The 23443-nt window shown below is 38.8% G+C and overlaps 1 protein-coding gene across 1 annotated transcript in view; it reads left to right on the plus strand.

Moving 5' to 3' along the window:
* The window catches only part of cpne2 (copine II), a 53445-nt gene that overhangs the window by 10259 nt on the left and 19743 nt on the right, over positions 1–23443 (plus strand). The window contains exons 3-10 of the mRNA XM_026172976.1: positions 4470–4649; positions 4837–4911; positions 5593–5664; positions 7015–7098; positions 7273–7362; positions 7663–7761; positions 9587–9673; positions 11832–11891. Coding sequence (XP_026028761.1) covers positions 4470–4649; positions 4837–4911; positions 5593–5664; positions 7015–7098; positions 7273–7362; positions 7663–7761; positions 9587–9673; positions 11832–11891 — 747 coding nt within the window. The remainder of the gene's footprint in view (positions 1–4469; positions 4650–4836; positions 4912–5592; positions 5665–7014; positions 7099–7272; positions 7363–7662; positions 7762–9586; positions 9674–11831; positions 11892–23443) is intronic.

Here is a 23443-nt window from a genome sequence, read left to right on the forward strand (position 1 = left end):
CTACGTTATTAAATTTAGCTGTTCGATCAAAAGAATAGAAATTCAGCACACGGACAGTCAGTTCATACAAGTGTATGATTAATATTAGGTTTAAAACTTTCCACACCAGAGTATTGTTTTGAATTTTCCACTCGTAAATGATTAAGGACTCCCCAGAATATTTGATATGTAATTACACATATCAAAAGTAAGAGCAGAAAATTAGATTTTTTTTTCTTTTTTTTTCTCTTTTGCATAACATGAAAACACTCATTGCTAGAATATTATTTCAGTGGCGGTAAAGGCTCCTTCGTATCATCTGTAAATAGACTGAATGACTGAAAATGTTGTGCGCCAGACTATTTTAAACTGAAGCTGAACATAATCTGCTCCAGATCGGGTTATGCAGTAAGCACAAGTTACCATGGTGATCAATCCATGTTCAAAGAGACACTGAAAACTCAGACTTTCAGCTCAGTAACCCATAACATACAACAAAGTTAGTGAGTGCACAATAAACACGGGATATTTAGAAGCCTCAGTAAATGGTGGTAAATAGACTGAAGCTTAAAGGAAAGTGAACTTTGGACATGATTCGGGACACAAAGAAGACACAAATTATATTAAAATTGTTGTAGCTGATGACTAAATAAGTAACTTTTGCTGACAGCCACTGTGTTGCATTTTTTATGGTTATAACACATTAAATTTAAACTGTAAAGCCAAAGCACACTTTCACTGGTACATTTTTGCACCTGCCAGTTGTCAGTGTTTAGCAGAGATTGTTTTGGTGCTGTAGGCTGGTCCTAGTGATTATTTATTAGCAACATCATCACCGATGTCTTTAGAGCCGCTTTGGTTTGTTTCATTGATTCAACATCTTGGTATTGAGCTGTTGGGCTGAAGTGTCCTTGTTATGTTATGGGGTGCGGGTTGTTGGGGGAGGTTCTCCCTGTCTGCTGAATGAAAAAAATAAAAGTGTCCGCTCAAATCTAAGGCACGAACACTTATAACAGATTGCTTCTAAATTCCTTTAACTCACTATAAATTAAGCTGCGGGATGCACATCCATTGCATTTGTTTTGTTAAAAGTCTATTTATTTATCTATCATAACCCTATCAGTACCTGTACTTTTCTTCCTGTACCTGTTTCCTCCAGCTGCAGTTCTACAGCTTAATTTTTCCTGCAGCGGGCAGTGCCTCTATCTGAAGTAATCTCAGTGACCTGTATTGTTGTTTTTCTTTTTTATCTAGTAGTAAACATAAACAGATAAGAAACGAAAGGAGGCATGAAGCGCCAGAGGGATCTGATTCATTTCTAAAGCTCAGTGAACCAGGATCAAATCCACAGAGGCACTGCTATGAGATTTTAGCCTGCTGGCGTGCTGTGATGTCCCAATAATTTGAGTTTTTAAGCTACGAAGTGCAGCCATTCTCCACTGCTCCCTTCCCATGAGTCAGACAGATGGATAAGTGCTGCAAGCACCGGTAGCAGGGTGAAGTTAAAACCTTTTTCCTGCTGGAGTATCTCAGTTCTGTACTAATATCATTACCTACAGTCAGAGAGAAATGTATCTTAGATAAAAGCATTCACAGAGGCACGAGAAAGGTACATTTTATAGAATAGAATAGAATAGAATAGAATAGAATAGCCCTTTATTGTTATTGTACATGTACTGGACAGAATTAAAATAAAATATAAATATAAATAAAATGTAAATAGTAAAGACATCAGGAATAAATAGCAAACAAGAATAGTGAAAGGAGTATATACAATATATATGAACATTGGAAGATCGTATGCAACCACTTGCATAAGAACAGCTAAGTAATAGATGGCGGTACTGCTGTTTGCTGCAGGGGTTTTTGAGTAAAGACTGGTGAATAGAAAATATACCAGGATTCTGCAGAATTGGAGATTCGTTTGAGGTTAATAAACTGTCTAGATGTGCCTTCAGTAAATGTTACTATGAATAAAAGTGTTAGATGTTGGGAAATGGGCTCAAGAAAAAAACTGTTCGATGTTTGGCTGGTCTTAGACACTATAGGGCAATAGTGATGGCTCCATAGTTTGATGGTTGACATATTTGCTTGGCAAACTAAAGGTCACTGTTTGAGTTCCAGCTAGAGACACAAATCCCCTTTTGGGTTGTATCAGGAGGGGTATCTGGTTTAAAACTGCCAAATCAAATATGTGATGGTATCTGACTCTTTATGTCAAAGGAGCAGCATTACAACAGCATACAATTATTGAACAGATTAGCCTATGAAAATACGTCTACTGTACAAGTGTAAAATTTACGCCCTCCTTCACATTTTCAAAATCCGTTCAGTGAGACAGATTGGAGTTATTGGAGGCTGATTTTGGCCCCTGGGCTTTGTGTTTGACACCAAAGGTCCCATAGGTTTGGAGATCATCAATAAGAGTTTTCCTTTCAAAAAGAATTTCACTTTTTTGGTGTGTATCAAAGTTCAGTTAGTTTAATTTAAATTCTCCAGATTGAAATTCTAGACATCCAGTGGTTTGCATTTCATCCCTCCCGTCTCCGTTATAGGAATGAGCTGAACTTTTTTAAGGCCTTTTATATTCAGTGGTGACAGGCTGAGTATATGTGACCTCGTTTAATGATTGTACGTGTCGTGGGTGAGTCAGGCTGGAGAGTAGTGGGATGAGCCAGTCAACTACCTGGTTTAGAAGAGTCAGAGCAAAGAACATGACTCTCACAGCACTCTTTTCAGGCACCCACACCCTCTTATCTGTCTGCTGTCTGGACTGCTCTCTGGGGCCATGAGAACACAGCGCATTGAGAAACATCAAAAACAATGGCTTTAGGGGAAAGGGCCCTTAAATTGGATAAAGTGCTGTCAGACGGCTGCAGCTTTTTAGGACTTTGTTTTGGTTTAAGGATACATTTACTACAAACCACCGCAGCAGGCTACTTTAAAAGTTCAGATAAATCTGCTGTTCTTTATCAACCCAACGTCAGACAAAGGTTTAATATTTATAGGAATCTATAGTAATTCTGGGGATGGCAGGTAGGAGGCACATTGTTGGGTCTCTGTCTAACACACTCCCACAGATTTGATCATCACTGGCCAAGTTTGTTTTGTTTTTTTAGCTGCATCTTGTTATCGGGGGGAATCCTGGCTTCGAGTGGGCGCCACAGACTTTACGACATGCTGGTGTCACAATCAGGGATGCTGAAGAGTTGCCCGAGGCTGATTCTTGTTTAATGCATTCAGTATTAAATGTTTTTAGAGAAGTGTGTGTCAAAACTAATGTTAAGACTACACATCATTCTCTTGGAATTTCTAGAGTAAAAAAGATTGGAGAAACACAGACACGCATATGTAGCGACTCAAACTATTTTACAGTCGTTTGGTGCGTTACAGTTGCCAGATACATATCAGTATCACTTTATTAAATTGCATACTGTATGCATGTACATGCTTTGCTTTTTGTAAACACAAACAGTAATATTTTTATACTATATAAAAACTTGTTTGTTTTTTGCAGCTTTGTAAAATTCCAAAATAAAATCCAATTTTAATTTTAATTTTAATAATTTAAACTTTTGCAACTAAATACTCAAAAGTTAAATTGATGATTATGTATGATAGTATTTACATGTATTCATACTAATAATTCAATTCATTATTATGTTTCTAGTCATTTATTTTTAGTCTTTTAAGCTTTCATTAAGAATTTACAAACCTTCCGTATAAATTGCCACATGTTGCAAGATTGCAGATTCTACCCAGTCTTGCAGTTTTCCACAACAGAAGAGTCACAGTTACTTTAACCTATTATTTTGGCATTCAAGTCTTGTTTAAGGAACATGGACAGAAAACCAAGGGAAAAACTAGCCACTTGTGTTTTGCTGGAAGGGACGGAGCTTAGATTTTGTGGTGACTTTGAGACTGTTAGATGCAGGTGAGCAGCTATTTTGGTAATGTAGTGTCTACACAAAACCAGACTCTACAGGCAGGATTAAAAAAAGCTCTTTGTTAATGGTGGTAGAAAGCAATCCAAAACACAGGAACAAGGAAAAAAGGTCCAAACTCAAGACTCGAACTGGTAGAGGACACACAGGAAATCATAACAGATATCACAACAAAGGACAACCAAAGCTCTTTCTACAAACTGACACACTAAGACTAATCAGGATAACAGGGAACAACTGGGTACAAGAGGTGAGGCTAATGAGGTATAACAAAACAAAGGAAGTAAAACTAAGGATAAAACACAGAGGACTGCCAAAATAAAATAGAAACCAACTTAGCAGAGAGATGAAGACCTGACAACAGGACACAAGAGCATTCTGTTGAGGAAGGAATAACCTAGGTCATGATCAATTAAAAACAAGCGCTGGACAGAGCTCGATAGTTCAGGACCAGGACTATGACACGCTTGTGAATCGTTAAAAGGGACAATAGTGGAATTATTTAATTTTTACAGCATTTTTCTCTCCTTGTTTCTTGACCTTTAGCTGGGACGCACTGAAACAGCTGTGAACAACTTGAATCCAGTGTTTGGGGTGAAGTTCCAGGTGGACTACCACTTTGAAGAAATCCAGAAACTTCGCTTTGCCATGTTCGATGAAGACAAGTGTGCCACACAGCTCGACGAGCACGACTTCCTGGGAGCATTTGTTTGCACACTGGGAGTGGTACTGAATGATTTCTTCTTCTTTGGTTTGAAGTATATTCTTTATAACTACAGGTATAGTCTAGAGAAGAAGGGATAGGATAAACTGAACTAGATGGAATTTATTCTTACAATTAGATGCAGACTGTATTTTAAAGTGGATTTTTGCTCAATTTCAAAAATAAATAATTGTTGTCCTGATCCAATAGATTGTGTCCAATAAGAAACTTCACAGACCCCTGATCTTAGCCAATGGGAAGCAAGCTGGCAAAGGATCCATTACAGTAAGAATGTCTACTGTCTCTTAAAAGAAAATATTATGAACTATGAACTGAATATTATGAATATTATGAACTTATTTGTTTTTTAAAAACTTTATTTACAAAAATAAAATAGGAATGGTCCCGAGAAGAGACCAGATTATTTAAGGGTAAGTTCCCGTTGGATCGTCAGTTATGTTGGTTTAAATAAATTAAGTAAAGACACCCCAAGCTTATTAGCGTTAGTATTTTCCTTAAACTGGGGTGTGACAGGTCGCCATGTTGCCCCCAGATCTAATTAGAAGTAAGAGACTCAGAGCATGACCGCCATCATAAACAGCCCTCAGACCCTCTGAGGATCTGTTTAAAGGGTAGTCAGCAATCTAATAGTGCTGTATAAGGAATATATGGAAGTCACTAACCTGGTGACCTGGCCATGCACCTGATTGAAAGGTGTCAATGTCTCAATGCACTTAATGAGTTACAAGACAAATGTAAAAAATGCACACTGTGCTGTGTCACCTAAACTTGCTGTTGTCTGTGATGTTTACGTGAACGGTATGGCTACAGTCGCTGATCTTGATGTCATCGAGGCTGCTGCCGTTACCGTGTTTGCCAACGGTTCCTGTTGCTGTTGTTGATGTAAATGTTAATATTTGTGAGTGCTTCTGCTGCCGCTAATGTTGTGCGGTGCTCTTATTTTAGATAACAGCGCAGGAGTTGTCTGACAACAGAATCATCACTTTGACCCTGAGTGGGCGTAAACTGGATAAGAAGGTAGGCAGTTAGACCCCCGCATGCTCACACACGTACACACACACACACACTCAGGGTACAAATCCAAACACACACATACACACACACTCAGATATATTTGAGCATGCATACCACTTTAGGTCACACAAATACAGCCCACACAGACGAGATTTAAATGCTTTCATAGTCTTCACCTTTGTCTGCCAAACAACAGGCTATCAGGTGCTGGGGTAGCTGGAATTAAAACTGTTGTTTTGACACATTAAATATGTATTTTGGGATGTTTGCTGAAACAACTGCAACCTCCAACAGTCATTCCTGCAGCATTTAGTATTGGCAGATAATTTTGATTTAGTTCTAGTCGTAGCCTTTTGACTAAAGCATAAAATGGCTTCAGTCATAATTTCGACATTTAAATTCTTTTGATTTCAGTTTAGTTTTAGTTTAGTATAAATATCATAAGATTATAGTAAAATAAAAAACAAAAAAACCACTGTATAATCTCCCAGTGTCAATTAAACCTTACTGCATAAGGTCGCTGATAACAAAGACTATGACAAAAATAATTTTTCAAAGAAATTTATTCAATAAAATTGTCCCTAACAACACTTTGTTTGAAACCACATTAAGGAAAAATTACATTCCCAAAGCCTGTTTATATCAGACTAAAATCACTGGGTGAAACCAGGAACCAGGACAAACAACATTTACAGGAAACGCACATTTGGGCCATATGTACTGCGGGCATGATTGAACTGAAAGTGTATTGTGTGTATTGTGTATGATGCTAGTGATTCTGGGATGTTAAAACAGGTATGGAAAGGGGTTTGAAGTATCCGGTGGGTTTGTAACAGCAACATGTTTCTAAACCCTGAAATATTAAAAAGTAAGTGCGCACAATGACTCAGCTGCCATAATAGGTGCTACCTTTATGTAACATTACAAGGTGTTTTGGCCTATGGTACAATGCACTGTGTACTACAGTACACATATGTACCTTTTAAACACTATCATGTGGTGTTATTTCCGATTGAAGGACAATTTTTAAAATTGTTGATATTATAAAATTGTTACATATTAAATATCGCCGTTTAAGCAGCTTTGATATACTGCAACTCAGAAACATCATAACTGTGAGTAGGATTCAAGCTCAAGCTGTGTACCTGCTGTATGCTGTAGTTAAAACTCCAGTGAATTAATTAATCAATCTGATCTTTTAAGTGTTCGAAGAAACTTTTTTTTTTAGAAATCACCTGTAGTTTTGCAGTTGTCATACAGTGGTTAGTGGTTGCAGTTTTGTGAAAGAGATAAGAGATGTAAACAGACAAAAAAAGACATGAGGGCAAATTCACCGTGTGTTTGTTTGTGCAGGACTTCTTTGGGAAGTCAGACCCTTACCTGGAGTTTCACAAACAGGGAGAAGATGGTAAATGGATGCTTGTGCACAGGACAGAGGTGAGTCATTAGCAGAGGTTAAACTTACCTTCATCTGACTGTTATTATCGTTCACTGTCATTTTCAGCTAAACTTGGCCTCACACAAAGTGGTACAACTTTAATTACAGACATAAGTTCAGGTAATTGCATCATACATCTGCTCCGCTGCCTATTTTTGTGTCTGTGACTTCAGGTCATAAAGAACACTTTAGATCCAGTGTGGAAACCTTTTACCGTGCCTCTCATTTCTTTGTGCAATGGAGACGTGGACAGAAGCATCAAGGTTAGTAGTAAGAATTTTTACTTTCTCTATTAGAAGACATGTTTAGTATCTAATGTAATCTTCACTGAATCTAACAGGTGAGATCCACTGTGAAAAAAATAAAAAATAATTTTATCGTGTCCTTTGGCTAGAATGTCAAACTTGAAAAAAATTAAAAAGGAAGTGAAGAGTCAGTACAGAAGTGAAAGTAGGACACAGATACCAGAAACCACATAACCGCTTGAGTTTCCACTTTTATTTATAAGCTGCCCATGTGAAAGAAAAGACTAGCATGATGTGATGCATTCTGCACAATTACAGGTGCTGTGTTATGACTACGATAATGATGGAGGACATGACTTCATTGGAGAGTTTCAGACCACAGTTGCAAAGATGAGTGAAGCCCAGAACTCAGTGGAGGTAAAACACTGACATGATTGTGCTTGTGGCTCCATTTTAGCAGGTGGCATGTTAGCATGCTATTCGCTAGCAGATAACACAACTCAAACATGATTTAACACTGTTTATTGATAATAAAGGTGACAGGCTCATGAGAAGAAAATGATCTAGGTCAGAGGTTGCGGCTCGAGAAAGAGCTTATTCAGGATAAGCGGTGCCTCCCAGGTTTAGGATATCGCTGTTACACATATGAAAGAGGCGAGAGTAGGGGGATGCAGGGTGGGCCGCAGAAATGCTAACAAATAGGTGTGCAAGCCAGGAAGGCAGTACGTGCAGCATACATAAAATTAAAGCTAATGAGTTTAAGCATTTGAATCCTTTTGTAATGCAGTGTCAAGCTGTGTACACACTGGAAGCAATTGGGCCAACATTGCAACAAGAAACTAAAGAAAGTGAATCACATTCAGCGACTTTGAGCCAATACGGGCGAAATAAAAGCTGGTGATCAAAAGTGGGCAGGGCCCAAGATAAACTTGACGCAATTTCTAGACAGGACCTGTATATATGACATATGACCTGGATGTGAACACATTAGAGGGTCATCTAAGCAACCAGAACTTGGAATGTCTACAAGCAACCAGGCATCGTACAGCAGTGTGCAACTAGTGAATCGTTTCCAGTGTGTACAGAGTTTAGTAGTAGGGTAATTAGATAATAATAAAGAGACATTATTTAAGTAAATACAATGTAATTACTAGACTTATAACTGTGCAATTGCTTGGTAGTAAGAGTACACATGGGTATATCTTAGGTTAGACTTTGTCTTATGCGACACGGTAACAAACTTGTGATTGGGTTTTACTTTGGTAATTTCATGATATTTATCAACTGATATCAACTTATGAGCCCAAGTGTTAACTTGTAATGTGAAGTGCTATAATTCATTTCTTACCACATGTCTGTATTTCTGCCTGTTGTGGCTTGATTTATAGTTGAGAAGCATTCATTTATACATTGGTATTGTTTCTAATTTTATTGAGATTTATTCTTTTCGCATGTGAGTTCCTGATCTGTCAAAGATGTATGATGCACTGATAAGAACGTAGGTCATTCATTAGCAGGTCTGTGTGTGCGCGCGCGTGTGTGTTGCTAGTGAAACTGCATGCATGCATGTGCCAAAGCGGCCTCATGACTTGTTCTCCCACTGAGTCTCATCATGTGTGGTAATGATGTTGGGTGGGGGAAATAGCAAGGAAATAAAGATAAGAGGCAGGATGGAGAGGTGGGGGGGTGTAAGCAGAGCGAGAGCGAGAATGGAATGGATAAAAAGAGAAGTGCTTTTGAGATGTAAAATATCCCTTAGCCGAGCCTTAGTAACATGACAAGGCATTTAGAGTTACCTGTCATATGAATCGCTGACTGACTAAAATGTCTGTTTTGATCAGACATTGCCACCTAAGAGTGTGTCTGTGTGACTTACAGTATTAGCAGCCATCCTGTCCTTCACTTTTCTTTCAACAGCATCACATAAAATTAAATCTTTCTGTTTTTTAACACTGTATTGTTTTCATTTTCACTGTATTAATGGTACTATATCACTATAGTTTGACAGTCAAGGTGAACCTGCTCTCATCATTATGGGGAAGCTGTGAATCCAAGTCGCAGTCTTTCGATCGTCTGCCTCTCTGATCATTTTCCCATTTCACACCAACTCTTTTCAACTCTGCTGTCATCTCAGCTTTTCCTCTCCTTGTATTGTCCCTGCTAAACCCACTCCTCTGTTACTGATAGTGACACATTCATTTTAATTCCTTTCATTTCCTCTTACCCGTTCCTGTATCTGCAGGTGGAGTTTGACTGCATTAATCCCAAGAAACAGAAAAAGAAGAAGAATTATAAAAATTCTGGAGTTATCATTGTCAAGTCCTGCAAGGTGAGGACGGATGGAGGTTTCTTAGCAATCTTAATCTTCGGTTGCATATAAATTTAGTAGAATTGCAGTAGATGTATTCTTTTTCTTACTGCTGTCACCGACACATTCAACTTGTGGCTTCACATATCAAACGTGTTTCCAAATCTAAAATCAGATCAATATTTTTAGATTACCTGGCATATACAGCTTTGTTGTAAACTGGGGAATCTGTACTCAGTCAGGAAATTGAGTGATATTTTAAAAGAATGAAAGCAATGTTTTGGTTTTACATGCTTAAGCATTCATCATTATTAGTTGTCATGTTCTGATGTTTCCATATGGTTTAATGTTGGTTTTAACTGAAAGCTTATAGCTCTTATACAGGTGCTAAGTTTATAGTAGATAAAAAAAACTTTAATAAAATAAAACACTGTGATTGTTACTGTTATTAAGTAAATTTTGCTAGTCGTGGTTCGGAGCCCCTTGTTGCCTTTATAACTGCCTTAATTCTTCATAGCATACAAGCTGCTGGGAACATTGCTCAGAGATGCTGGTCCATGGTGACATGATGGCTTCACACAGCTGCTGAATCTTTGTCAGCTGCACATCGATGCTCACTTTGAACTTCTGCATGGCCACATGCACTAGATCGCTACCGTGTTGATGATTGAAATTTGTGTTAACAAACAGTTAAAGTCCCCTGAAAAGTTTTTAGGAAGGGGGCAGAAGAAACAGAGCAGTGATGTTTTTCTACAGTTCCACTTATTTGTGTTTTAGTTGCTCCAGCTTCGGAAGGAAATGCTCTCCATTTAGCTGCTACATCTTTACCAGCCGCTTGTATACTTTAACTTTCTGATATTTTGTGCGAACCACCTTGCATATCTTTGCGCCAGGATTTATAAGTGAACCATGAGGCTTCACCGGAAAGTTCTGCAGTAATTCCTGCAGTAATGAACTAAACCCGTCCACACAGAGCAACACAGATATTTCACAATGAATTCAGCAGCACAATTGAGTAAAGTTTGATAATACCACTGGTATATCAAACTTTTGTTTTAACCCTTGTATGGTGTTCGGGTCTGTGAGACCCGTGTTCAGTTTTTTTCAAAAGAAAAATTAAACAATTAATTATTTTTTCACGTGTAAATGTGTTGTGTCTTTCCACTCACTCCACTTGATTATAACTGATTTATTTATAACATTTTATATAAAAGAAAAACGAGAAGCACATAAATTCATAAATGTGATCTAACAAAGGTAAAGGGAAAAAATTAACCATGTTTGCTGTTCATATGTCTTGTAATTGGGATGAAGTAAACATCTGTTGAGTAATTTAACATAAAATTGTTTGATAGTGTTAATTTGGAAAGCCAAAACTCTAGCGGGTCCACCAGACCCATGAACACTGGCTGAGTAACAAAAATACGAACACCACACAAGGGTTAAATATTAGCTCAAGAAGTTTGATCCATTAGCAGTCTAAGCAGGAGCAACAAAAATAACTCACCTACAGTAGCAAATCAAATAAATTATCCGGCCTCTCATCACGTCTTAATGATCCATCTTAACACTCGACTCAGTGAATTTCAGTTTTGATCAACTGACGCACTTCTAACTGGGCGTTCATAACTCCACTTGAATAGCTAATTAGTACGATGGCTCAGAGCCCCACAGAGGACACATTAAGCTGAACCATGGAGTCTTTAGATGCCTGTTGGAATAACATTAAAGCTGTGTGCGTGCAATGACAAGCTTTCATAATTGATTCCTTTCCTTCTTTCCATCTTTTTTTTTCTTACACACAATCATGAACAAGCCTTTGTACAGAGACACACATAGGGCACAGCGCATGAAGAAAATGGCTAATATAGTAATTATATTTGTTGGCTGGCAGCAGGGATTAGACTAATGACGGTAAAATCCATGCTAAATATTCATTGTAATTGGAGTGCTCAAACAAGATAAGTGGTGCTCTTCTGGTTGCACATTATGTCACGAAAAACATATGTCAGGTTTGTTTAAAAAATTTAAAAAGAATAATGTCTGTGTTTATGTTTGCAGCAAACTTAATGGTGAATGATAGAAAATATAATTTCATCTATAGATCTGATCTTCAGCAGATCAGTTCTCACTTGCACACTTATTTTCCTGATTTCTTGCTTTTTTCCCGTGTCTCTAGATTACAAGGGACTACACTTTTCTGGATTACATACTGGGAGGATGCCAGCTCATGTTTACAGTAAGTACAATATTAGCTTGCATGTTTATATCTCTGCAGTAATGTTATAATGGGATATCGATCCAACTCTAACCCTGTCTTTTATAAACCAAAAGAAAAAGGGTTAAAAACAGAAAGGTGGTACTGATTGTTGTAAAGAGGAGAAATTGGGTATCGTGAAATGTTGAAATGGTTGAAATGGAAAATGAATGAGACAAATGAGGAAAGAAAGGGAGAAAGATAAACAACAAGAAGATATTTTACCAGAGGGAGGGGGAGAGACAGAGAGGCGTCATGGTCTATTTTAGTCTCTTGTTAGTAGAAACTCTTGTGTGTCCCCGATGATGTCACACCTTTTTGTGCAACTCAGTGAATGAGAGAGAAAGAGTCCTCTTTTATAGTAGCCAGGCGCAATCGCTGCCACACATTGAGTTGTTTTATTAATATATTTCCTATAGCACTCATGCAATGAGAGAGTACACACATATACACACATGCACTTCACTGCATGTACACAACAACCCTTTCCCCCTCCTTCTCTATCTCTCCAACAATTTTCCAGCTTTGTGAGCTAGAACCAGGCTCCAGATGTAGCAGAATGAAGATAACATAGTTCCTTACATTTTGTGGTATTTCTTGTAAAGTGTGTTCTCAGATTGGACATCTGTGCTCCACATTGTACAGCTATATTTGTCAAGATTCATGTTTTCTCTACAGATGTACTGCAGGAGAGTTGATCGTTTCTGATTATATAAAATATAATGGATAGTTTAAATATCCTCCATGCACTTTGGTTTTATTCTCTAATGCTGGAAAAAAATACTTTGAGTACTCATACAGAGTAATGTAAAAAAAAAAAAAGTACACCCTTACAGTCTGAGCACCTCTGTAAAAGTATATGTTTTGTCATTTTGCTAGCCTGGAGCATTCATGTGTATGTTAACACAATGCCAGCCAAATTCACTTTAATCTCGTGTTGTGCGATGCTCAGAAAATCTGCAAAAAAATCTCAGTAAATGTTAAAGTTTATGATGGTACAATTAGAAAAGACACTGAATAAGAATGACTTGTTTAGGAAGGGTTGCCTGGAAGAAAGAAAACACAATAATCCCAAAAACCCCCACCCACATGTCAGCATGGGTTAAGTTTGCAAAGTTGTATCTGACAACAATGGACAGACAAGACCAAAGTGGAGATGTTTAGCCACTAAGTAAACCGTGAACTCCTTTGAACAACAAAGTATTGCAGAGTCAAATGTGAGGCCGATATCTAAAATTTGACTCAGATTAGTTGATGCCACAGGACGATGATCCCAGCAACACTACAGCAGAATGTCTGATAAAGAAAAAAATCATGGTGTTTCATTGACCCAGGCTTCAGCATGAAGTGCTGTGGTCGGACCTTAAGATAGCTGTGCGTTAAAATCAACGCCTGCAAACCTTAATGAACTGAAGCAACACTGTAAATAAGAGGGGGCTACAATTCCTCCACAATGATCTGAGAGACTGATACAGAAAATCAGAAAACAGTTTCTCCAAGTTATTACTGAAAGTGGCTCTACAACCTACTGAATCATGGGGTGGATGAGTTTTTGAAAAAGTCGCTGTTACATGATTGCAAATGTTGGTATTCAAAAAAACGGCAGAGAGAAAATACATAACCACTAGTGCTGGAGAGATATAACCTGTACTCACAACAATAACTCATACAATGTGAAGTCAGGAAAAGAAGTATTTAATTAAATCGATGTAGCTCTACATATTAAACCAGCCAAGACAGGAAAGGCGATATTACATTTTTAATGCAAAGCATCTGGCATAACAGTTGATTTCCATTATGTTTATTCTATTTAAGAAGGAAAAGGTTTAAATATTAACACGTGCACTTAGGTCCATCATGTAAATTTGCTAGATTTAGCCATATAGGCTAATTTTCATTTGCAGTCACTGGAGGTTAGTGCTATTCATAACCAAATTAATGAAATCCTAACATCTTTCAGGGAAAACCCACATGTGAACACATGTTGTGAGAAAATTAGTGTTGTGGGAATGGGCAGTATGCTGAATTTATCAGTCGAAATTGAAATGCGTAGGAGTTTGTGCTCAGTCAACGAGTTTATATATATGCTGATTACCTTTTTGACATAAACTCTGTGTATTTAGGAGGACAAGAAGCAGTTTTGCCTCAAGGCTCTAATGTTTCCCAAGTGGACACATACATAGAAGTATCCTGTTTTATCTACTATACCTAGTATCTATTTAGCAAGAAGGCATGTGTGTGCATGGTGCAAGGGATCGTACGAAAGTTCATACAATTAGAGCACCCAAAGCTCACAGCACAAAATATCTGCATAGCCCCTCACAATAATGCACTTTCACAAGCTACATACACACACAGTAATAAACCATCGGAACAATGTGATGCGTGAATACCTGTAAATTACTACTTAAATGTTAAATAGATATGGAAATGTCATCATTATCCACCCAGGAATCTGTTTTCATTATTTGCAACATGTTGACACTGCAGAGTAGTTTCGGAGTTTCAGAGTAGCTTCCTTCTGTGATAGAAGGCAGTGTTGACTATTTTTCTGGTCTCAAGAAAGCTGTTGTTGTGCACTGAGCTGTTGAGGACTACATTTTGTCTGAAGCAGTTAGCTGCTAAAGCTGCTAATAACAATGATAACCTCCAGTGTCAACCTGCTATTTACACCTGAGCTTATTGGTGGAAATGAGGCTTTAAAAGGAAAACAAATAGTTAGACACTTGACTACATATTTACAATATGATGTACAATTTAAGTGAACATATGTTTCTCAGTTTCATTTAATTTGTCATTATTTTTGGTCTAAAATGTCCAACTTTTCAAACAGTGTCCATTACATGCTGCTACATGCTCAACAGTATGTGGTGCTGTGATGAGAGCAAAACACAGATTTTAAAGAATTTTGTTTTTAATTTTTCTCAGTAACTAAGATGTTTTTAGACTTGCTAGATTTTAGTTTGTCCAGCTAACTAGAGTATAATGGAACAAGTGGTTACATAAGTAGCTACTTACTGTAGAAAGAGAAGCTGATTTTACCCACTTTGTTTGTAATCACTGAACAAAAATTACAGCCGATGAAGCCGTTAAAACAGAGGCATTATATAATCATGCTGTAGCCTCCAAAGGATGCAATGCAGATCCTATTTCATTGCTGAATTTTTGATAATTCTAGTATTTATTGAATGCTAAATGGGCCTCAGTAGCACATAATTCCTCTTGTATATACTCTACTCGGCAATTGACAACCTGTTAAAACTAGAAGTTGGATTTCTGAGTCGTCCAGCTGTGATAGGCCTTGAGGTTTAGGGCCATTAGGACGCTCTATGTCCAGCCTTCTCTCTTTTCAATGGCTACCGTGAAGGTGAAACACTCATCCCCAGGTAATCAGCCAGCAGTCAAGTGCCCCAACAAAAGGTTGGACAGCTCTCAGCCATGGCAATGTTTCAGCGTTACTGAAAATGCAAACATCCAACACAATGTGTTGAAATATAATAATTACTGGAATTTGCAAACAGGTTCTGACTCACAGAATTGCTTAAATACTTTTTAATCAGTTCCTCACTCAAGGCTCTGCTCTTCTGGAATGTGTTGAATTTCAGTGCAATGGGAACATTTTCCTGCAATAGTGGTTGGTAACTTAAATCCTCCCTGCTCCCTCCTAATCTTTTGGCGTTTGTCACAAACCTGCAGCTCTTTCACTGAGTTACACACACACATACGCAGAGATATTTTACCTTCTCCTGCTTACAGGCGCATTTACTTCACACACGTGAGCACAAACGTATATCCTCCACACTCCATACTTCACACTAAACACTAAAATTGATTTTAAATGCAGATTCCATGGGTAAGTCATGACACACACACACAAAGCACAAGTTCAAAACTCACTATCTGTGTTCATACAGACGTTTTCCTACTGCGCTCTGAACAACCGTGGCATAGGTGTACATGCACACGTACACAAACATTACACCTCACCTTTTTATGCACGCTGACTGATTCAGACATGTATAATCTCGCGCAGATTCTCAATTACCAAAGAGTTCTCCTCACGTACACACTGGCATTTATATGCTCGGATTTTAGGACCTCGCTCTCTTTCTGTGTTCTCACGTACGCGGGGAAGCGGTCGTGTACAAAAAAGCCCATCCTCACAGTCACACACACATGCAGAAAGAGCTGTTCTCCGGTGTTCAATCAGACTTAGTATGGCTATAATCCTAATCTCCGCGAAGGGGAAGTCTCTCCTCTGGGCTGCAGGAGGTTGAGGAGAGAGCCGCATTTCGGTTACACACTCCAACACAAAGAGACAGCCTGCTACTGCTGATAGGCTGTTTATGAAACATTTTTACTAAATTAAGATATTATTAATATCATATGTTTGATATCATTCAGGGGCCATATAGAGAACAATTAACCTAATGGATTTTCAAGAATCAAAAGCAGACTCTTAGAGAGTATCTGTAGCTTGTGTATATTGTGTGTATATTATACCACAGTGAAAGAAACCACTTCCTGCAGTATAAGCTGAAACTCATATTAGTAACCGCTGTAATGGTCAAATCCATTAGTGTTCATGAGGAGAGTCATTGCTTAGCTTCCGTGTTAAGGAAAATTCCAGTTCATTTCAATGTGTTCTTTTCTACCTTAAAGACCATTTTATTAGGTATCTATTGCCAGTAGTAGGTTGAACTCCCCTTTGCTTTCAGAACTGCCTTTATTTATGATGATTTGTGGCATAGATTCAACAAGGTGATGGAAACATTCCTCAGGGAGTTTGGTCCATATGACACCATCGCATAGTTGCAGCAGATTTGTCCACTGCACATCCGTCATGCATCATGTCCCGTTCCACCTATTGGATTGAGATCTGGTGACTGTGGAGGCCATCTGGGTATAGTGGATTCACCATCGTTTTAAAAAAAGTGTGCCAAAAAAACATCACCCACACTATTACACCAGCAGCCCGAACCAATGATACAATGGATCAATGCTTTCATGTTGTTTACACCAAACAGCAGAAATCGTGACTGAGCTAGTGCAAATCGTAGCCTCAGTTTGCTGTTTTTAGTTGAGAGTGGTGGCACCCAGTGTGGTCCTCTACTGCTGTAGCTCATCTGCTTCAAGGGTTGGCACGTTGTGCATCGACATGGCTTGGCTTATTTGAGTTCCTGTTACCAGCAGTCTGGCCGTTCTTCTCAGAGCTAATCTGGCCAGAGAACTGCCGCTCGCTGGCTGTTTTCTCTTTTCAGACCATTCTCTGTAAACCCTAGAGATGCTTGTGTGGGAAGATCTCAGTAGATCAGCAGTTTCTGAAATACTCAGACCAGCCTGTCTAGCACCAACAAGCACACCACGTTCAGTCGCCTTTTTCCCCCATTCTGATACTCGCTTTGAACATGATCAAGCAGGTGGTCTTAAACATTTGCACTCTTCATCTTAATCATAGCGATTCAGAGTGCAAATGCATTGCAGCCACTAGCAGCATTAGGGATCTAATGCCACGCCAGCCTGTTTTGCATCTGTAAGGAAGTGAAGAGCTTTCAAGGATGGTAGTAGGTTTTGCTTGTTGTTTCTTTACCTTTTATGGAGATCTGATTGTTTGTTCTGGTCAATCACTTGTCTTTTTTTTCTTAGAAGGGAAAAACACGATTGAGACATTAATGTTCATCGGAACTAATAATAATGGATTGGATTTATATAGTGCTTTTCAAGGCACCCAAAGCGCTTTACAATGCCACTATTCATTCACTCTCACATTCATACACTGGTGGAGGCAAGCTACGATTGTAGCCACAGCTGCCCTGGGGCAGACTGACAGAAGCGAGGCTGCCATATCGTGCCATCGGCCCCTCTGGCCAACACCAGTAGGGTAAAGTGTCTTGCCCAAGGACACAACGACCAGGACAGAGAGCCCATGGATCGAACCAGTGACCTTCCGGTTACAGATACGCTTCCCAACCACTTACTAAAGCAGCATTAGTGGAATTACTCTTAGTAAACGTAATTTAAAAAATACAGTTTACTCATTTTTCTTTTGGATTCAAACTTTTCACAAATCCTAATGCCAACAGCATCTTACGCAGCTTCTCTTTTCAAGATTTTGTCAGCTTTATGTTGTTAAATGCAAGTGTAGCAATCAAATCTACTGTGATGATTAAAATAAAGATGATCGATCGCCACTTTCCTTTCCCTGCTGATATTCAGATTGCCAGCAATAATAACGATGATTACTCGACTCAAGTAAGTAGGCTCCCAAATTTAAATCCTCTTATCACGGTTATCTTTTTGCAGTGGATCTATTTTTGATTATTTTTAACTGGTTCACATCTCTTAAGCTGAAATTGTCTCGTGAATTCATTTAAACTCATTTTATTTTGACAGGTGACTCATAACCCCTTTTGATCAAACATTTCAAAATTTAAAAAAAAAAATGATAGAGAGACGTAGACGATGGAAGGAGTCAACCTCCATTCAGTTACACATTCTGCCTTTCAGAATTTACAGAATTTACAACATAGTTATTCTCACAAATATATTTTCATCATTTTCTTATCGTGACTACCTCGGCTGAAAAAATGAACAGAATGTCATGTTAATAACAGCTGCTGTGCTGCTGCAGAATGACACCGAATCAAAGAGAAAGTCGGATGCTACAATCTGTTCTACTATACCTTTTTTGGGCTAGTCCAAAGTCAGTGAAAGTGATTTCCTGCAGTTGCATCACATTTCACATGTAAAAGGGCGATTATGTCTTTAGAGCTAGTCATTTTTTTTCCTCTCCTCTTTTTTTATCCATGCTTTTATTTTGTTTATCTAAAAAAGCATCAGCGTGGATAGCATGTAATTTTATTTCAAAGTTTTTAGTCTCTGCCGAGGTGGAATAATTAGTGTGTCGATAAAAACAAAATAGAACAGAACTGGTGAACAAATCATGACATATAAGAAACACAAACAGTGTGTGTGACTAGCAGCAATGTGGACACTAAAATGTCAGTAAAGTCGGCAGCTTGATAGGAAAGATAACTCGAAAATACTGTTTATAAAAGACTGACATAGCTTTTGGGTCTTTGTGCTGTGCTGCAGGGGTGTCGTCGTTTCTCCCCCCCCACCACCACACACACACACACACATTTAGAGGTTGCCACGGTGCCTTGCATCCTTTTGTGTTACTCAAGCCATCTGCATGTGCTCCTTCACACATCCATGAATCTTCTTTGGTCTTTATCTTTTCCTCCTGCCTGGCAGCTTTGGCTTCATCATCCTTTGTCCAGTACATCCACTATCCCTCCTCGGCACGTGTCCAAAGCATTTCAGCCTTGCCTCTCCTGCTTTGACTCCAAATCGCTCAACCCGAGCTGTCCCTCTGATATACTCATTCCTAATCCTGTCCATCCTGGTCACTCTCAGAGAAAATCTTAACATTTTCAACTCTGCCACTTCTAGCTGCGCTTCTTGTTGCCATCTTGTCAGCACAAGATGACTCCTGGTAGAAAAAAGTCAGATTGTATAGAAATCACTTTCTTGTTGAATGCAATTTGACATTTATTTTCAAAATTATTCTAAAATAAAGGAAAAATAAAGCGAAATAGATAACACAAGTTGTGCTTCAGGCAGACCTACTTTGTGGCCAAGTCACTGCCGTATGAGCGTGCAGGATTCCTTAACTTCTCATTCAGTTACAACCTTTGCTCATAAACTGACTGTGATAATGGTGATGGCCAAAATGCTTAATTCACAGTCTTCACAAACCAATGTGTGACATCACAGTGGTTAAACCTTTCTTTTATATGCTGTCTATGTGTCAGCTACCAAGTTACGGGCAAGTGGTAATTGATTGTAATTGATTCACTCCACTAAAGACACAAAAAGTAGTTTTAAAAACCCCCACATTGTTGTACATATCATAGCAGTTTGCCTACAAGCACTGAGTCATTCATCATTAGATACTTGGCACTGCTGTGATTTTTATTGTTTTCTTTAAAAAGCATCCAGTGGCTCCTGTGTACCTCACAAAAGCAAAAATATACAACCACAACCAACAAGACAAATATGAACCAAGAGCAGGCTTTCCCACAGTGGGCTGCAGCTTCTGCTTGTCACTGTCTCTTTATCGCCTCAGAGTGAGACAGAGAACAACTCCAGAAGATGTTCACACAGGCTCTAACACATTCATCCATCCCTCCATCCATCTATGTGACTGTTTAACTGCAAATGAGCCTGAGAGGTTCTGGCACGAGAACTGGCTCATCAGTACTCGACAGGGTGCAGCTGAGAAAACTCCAGCGTGATTGTCAGCATGTCTGTTATTTGACAGTAATTTGGCAGTAGTCGAATCCATCTATGTAATGCGGTCACAGACGTTTTCTGCCACATTGCTGCGCTAAAATATCCAGTAATGAAATGCTCCTCCGTCACCCCATGATCATTTTAATTCTTGTACTTGCTTGTTAAAACTGTGTGTTTGTCATGGTGTGTTTAGTCTGCTTGTGTGTTCGCAATTACCAATAGCTTGAGGCGAGGAATAAGTTGGAAACAGAATGGTGTCATCTCCTACTGTCATCAAATACACAGCCATCAAACTAATAGCATCTGTCACGGGAGAGGCCACTGGAGGAAAGATGCTGTAACAGTTTAGGGATGATCTTATGCCATCAATTTGGCGTATATATTTTCAGCTTCATAGTAAGACAAAATAAATGACACCAGAGGGGGAAAATATGTACTACATGAGGGAAACAAAAAGCCTACTATACAATAAACCTTTTCTTTTTCTGCTTAGTGGTGTACCTGCAGTACTGTGCTTAAGTCTTAGGCTGCCTCTAATTTTGTTATTTCTTTGCTTCCAATGAGCTATTCTGTAATTTATTTAATAGATTTTCTGAAGGTCTTTCAAAGTACGTAACTCACATAACAGAAAATGTTTTGTTACTAGCACTTTTCTCCCATTTCTTTACTTACAAAAATGCCAAAAATAACAGTTTCATAGGCATAAAATAGTCGTTTTCCACCAACAAGGTGATTCCCTGAGCTATTAGCTGAAACCTTGGTGTATCTTGGAAAAAGAAAATATCTACAGCAGATCAACAGTGTATTTAAGTCATGTCCTTAAGAAATATGAATAAAAAAGTCCCACAAGACTTAAGATCCATCTGGCCCTTCAATTGGTACGTTTTCTTTTTGTTGAAGTCATTCTTAATGAAGGGGAAAGTGGACAAAAGGCTGATGTACGCCAAATTACACATGAACTGAACTGAAAATCAGTGGAATTATGAGTGCAGAAAAGTACCGTCATATTTTGATCTGCCATGCAATAGCATTGAGATGGCATCTGAATGGGAACAGCTTCATTCTTTAGCATGACAATGATCCCAAATACTCTGATAATTCAGTAAAAGCATACTTGGATAGAAAAACACACGATGGTCAGTCATGGATTGGCCTCCCAGGCAAAACAACATTGCTGAAGCCTTGAGGGTTCATAGTAACAGAGAACTGAACAAAAGGCAGCCAGGATCCAAAGAAGAGGTTTGAATGTCTTAAAGAAACCTGGAGAACTATTCCTGATAACTACTTAAAGAAATTCCAAAGGAAAGCTTGCTTGAAAGAGTTCAGGCTTTGTTGACGTATGAAGGTGGTCATAAAAAATGTTGACTTTGAACCTCATTGGAATTGTACAAACTCTATTTTCCCTTATATAATGTACTTACATGAATTTATGTTTCAATAAAGTACTCCACCTGTTTTCCATCTTCCTAGCAAAACATTAAGAAATGTGGAGAGGCTTTGCACAGTGATGCAGTCATCCGTGCTATCACAAATCGTAAGCAGACCAAATAGAAAAACTAATATGTTAGCAGAAATCTGATCTTGGCTATGATACCAGCAGTGAGAGATTCTAAAACACTTGACCTGGGCAGCCCTGAGCCAGGCTTTTTGAAGCTGCGAGACCTTCAGGAACATACAGGGAGTGCAGAATTATTAGGCAAGTTGTATTTTTGAGGAACCCTAATTTTATTCTTGAACAACAACCATGTTCTCAATGAACCCAAAAAACTCATTAATATCAAAGCTGAATGTTTTTGGAAGTAGTTTTTAGTTTGTTTTTAGTTTTAGCTATTTTAGGGGGATATCTGTGTGTGCAGGTGACTATTACTGTGCATAATTATTAGGCAACTTAACAAAAAACAAATATATACCCATTTCAATTATTTATTTTTACCAGTAAAACCAATATAACATCTCCACATTCACAAATATACATTTCTGACATTCAAAAACAAAAACAAATCAGCGACCAATATAGCCACCTTTCTTTGCAAGGACACTCAAAAGCCTGCCATCCATGGATTCTGTCAGTGTTTTGATCTGTTCACCATCAACATTGTGTGCAGCAGCAACCACAGCCTCCCAGACACTGTTCAGAGAGGTGTACTGTTTTCCCTCCTTGTAAATCTCACATTTGATGATGGACCACAGGTTCTCAATGGGGTTCAGATCAGGTGAACAAGGAGGCCATGTCATTAGTTTTTCTTCTTTTATACCCTTTCTTGCCAGCCACGCTGTGGAGTACTTGGACGTGTGTGATGGAGCATTGTCCTGCATGAAAATCATGTTTTTCTTGAAGGATGCAGACTTCTTCCTGTACCACTGCTTGAAGAAGGTGTCTTCCAGAAACTGGCAGTAGGACTGGGAGTTGAGCTTGACTCCATCCTCAACCCAAAAAGGCCCCACAAGCTCATCTTTGATGATACCAGCCCAAAACAGTACTCCACCTCCACCTTGCTGGCGTCTGAGTCGGACTGGAGCTCTCTGCCCTTTACCAATCCAGCCACGGGCCCATCCATCTGGCCCATCAAGACTCACTCTCATTTCATCAGTCCATAAAACCTTAGAAAAACCAGTCTTGAGATATTTCTTGGCCCAGTCTTGACGTTTCAGCTTGTGTGTCTTGTTCAGTGGTGGTCGTCTTTCAGCCTTTCTTACCTTGGCCATGTCTCTGAGTATTGCACACCTTGTGCTTTTGGGCACTCCAGTGATGTTGCAGCTCTGAAATATGGCCAAACTGGTGGCAAGTGGCATCTTGGCAGCTGCACGCTTGACTTTTCTCAGTTCATGGGCAGTTATTTTGCGCCTTGGTTTTTCCACACGCTTCTTGCGACCCTGTTGACTATTTTGAATGAAACGCTTGATTGTTCGATGATCACGCTTCAGAAGCTTTGCAATTTTGAGACTGCTGCATCCCTCTGCAAGATATCTCACTATTTTTGACTTTTCTGAGCCTGTCAAGTCCTTCTTTTGACCCATTTTTCCAAAGGAAAGGACGTTGCCTAACAATTATGCACACCTGATATAGGGTGTTGATGTCATTAGACCACACCCATTCTCATTACAGAGATGCACATCACCTAATATGCTTAATTGGTAGTAGGCTTTCGAGCCTATACAGCTTGGAGTAAGACAACATGCATGAAGAGGATGATGTGGACAAAATACTCATTTGCCTAATAATTCTGCACTCCCTG

The sequence above is a fragment of the Astatotilapia calliptera genome, chromosome 7 (genome assembly GCF_900246225.1).
Source record: "Astatotilapia calliptera chromosome 7, fAstCal1.2, whole genome shotgun sequence".
NCBI classification, from domain to species: domain Eukaryota; kingdom Metazoa; phylum Chordata; class Actinopteri; order Cichliformes; family Cichlidae; genus Astatotilapia; species Astatotilapia calliptera.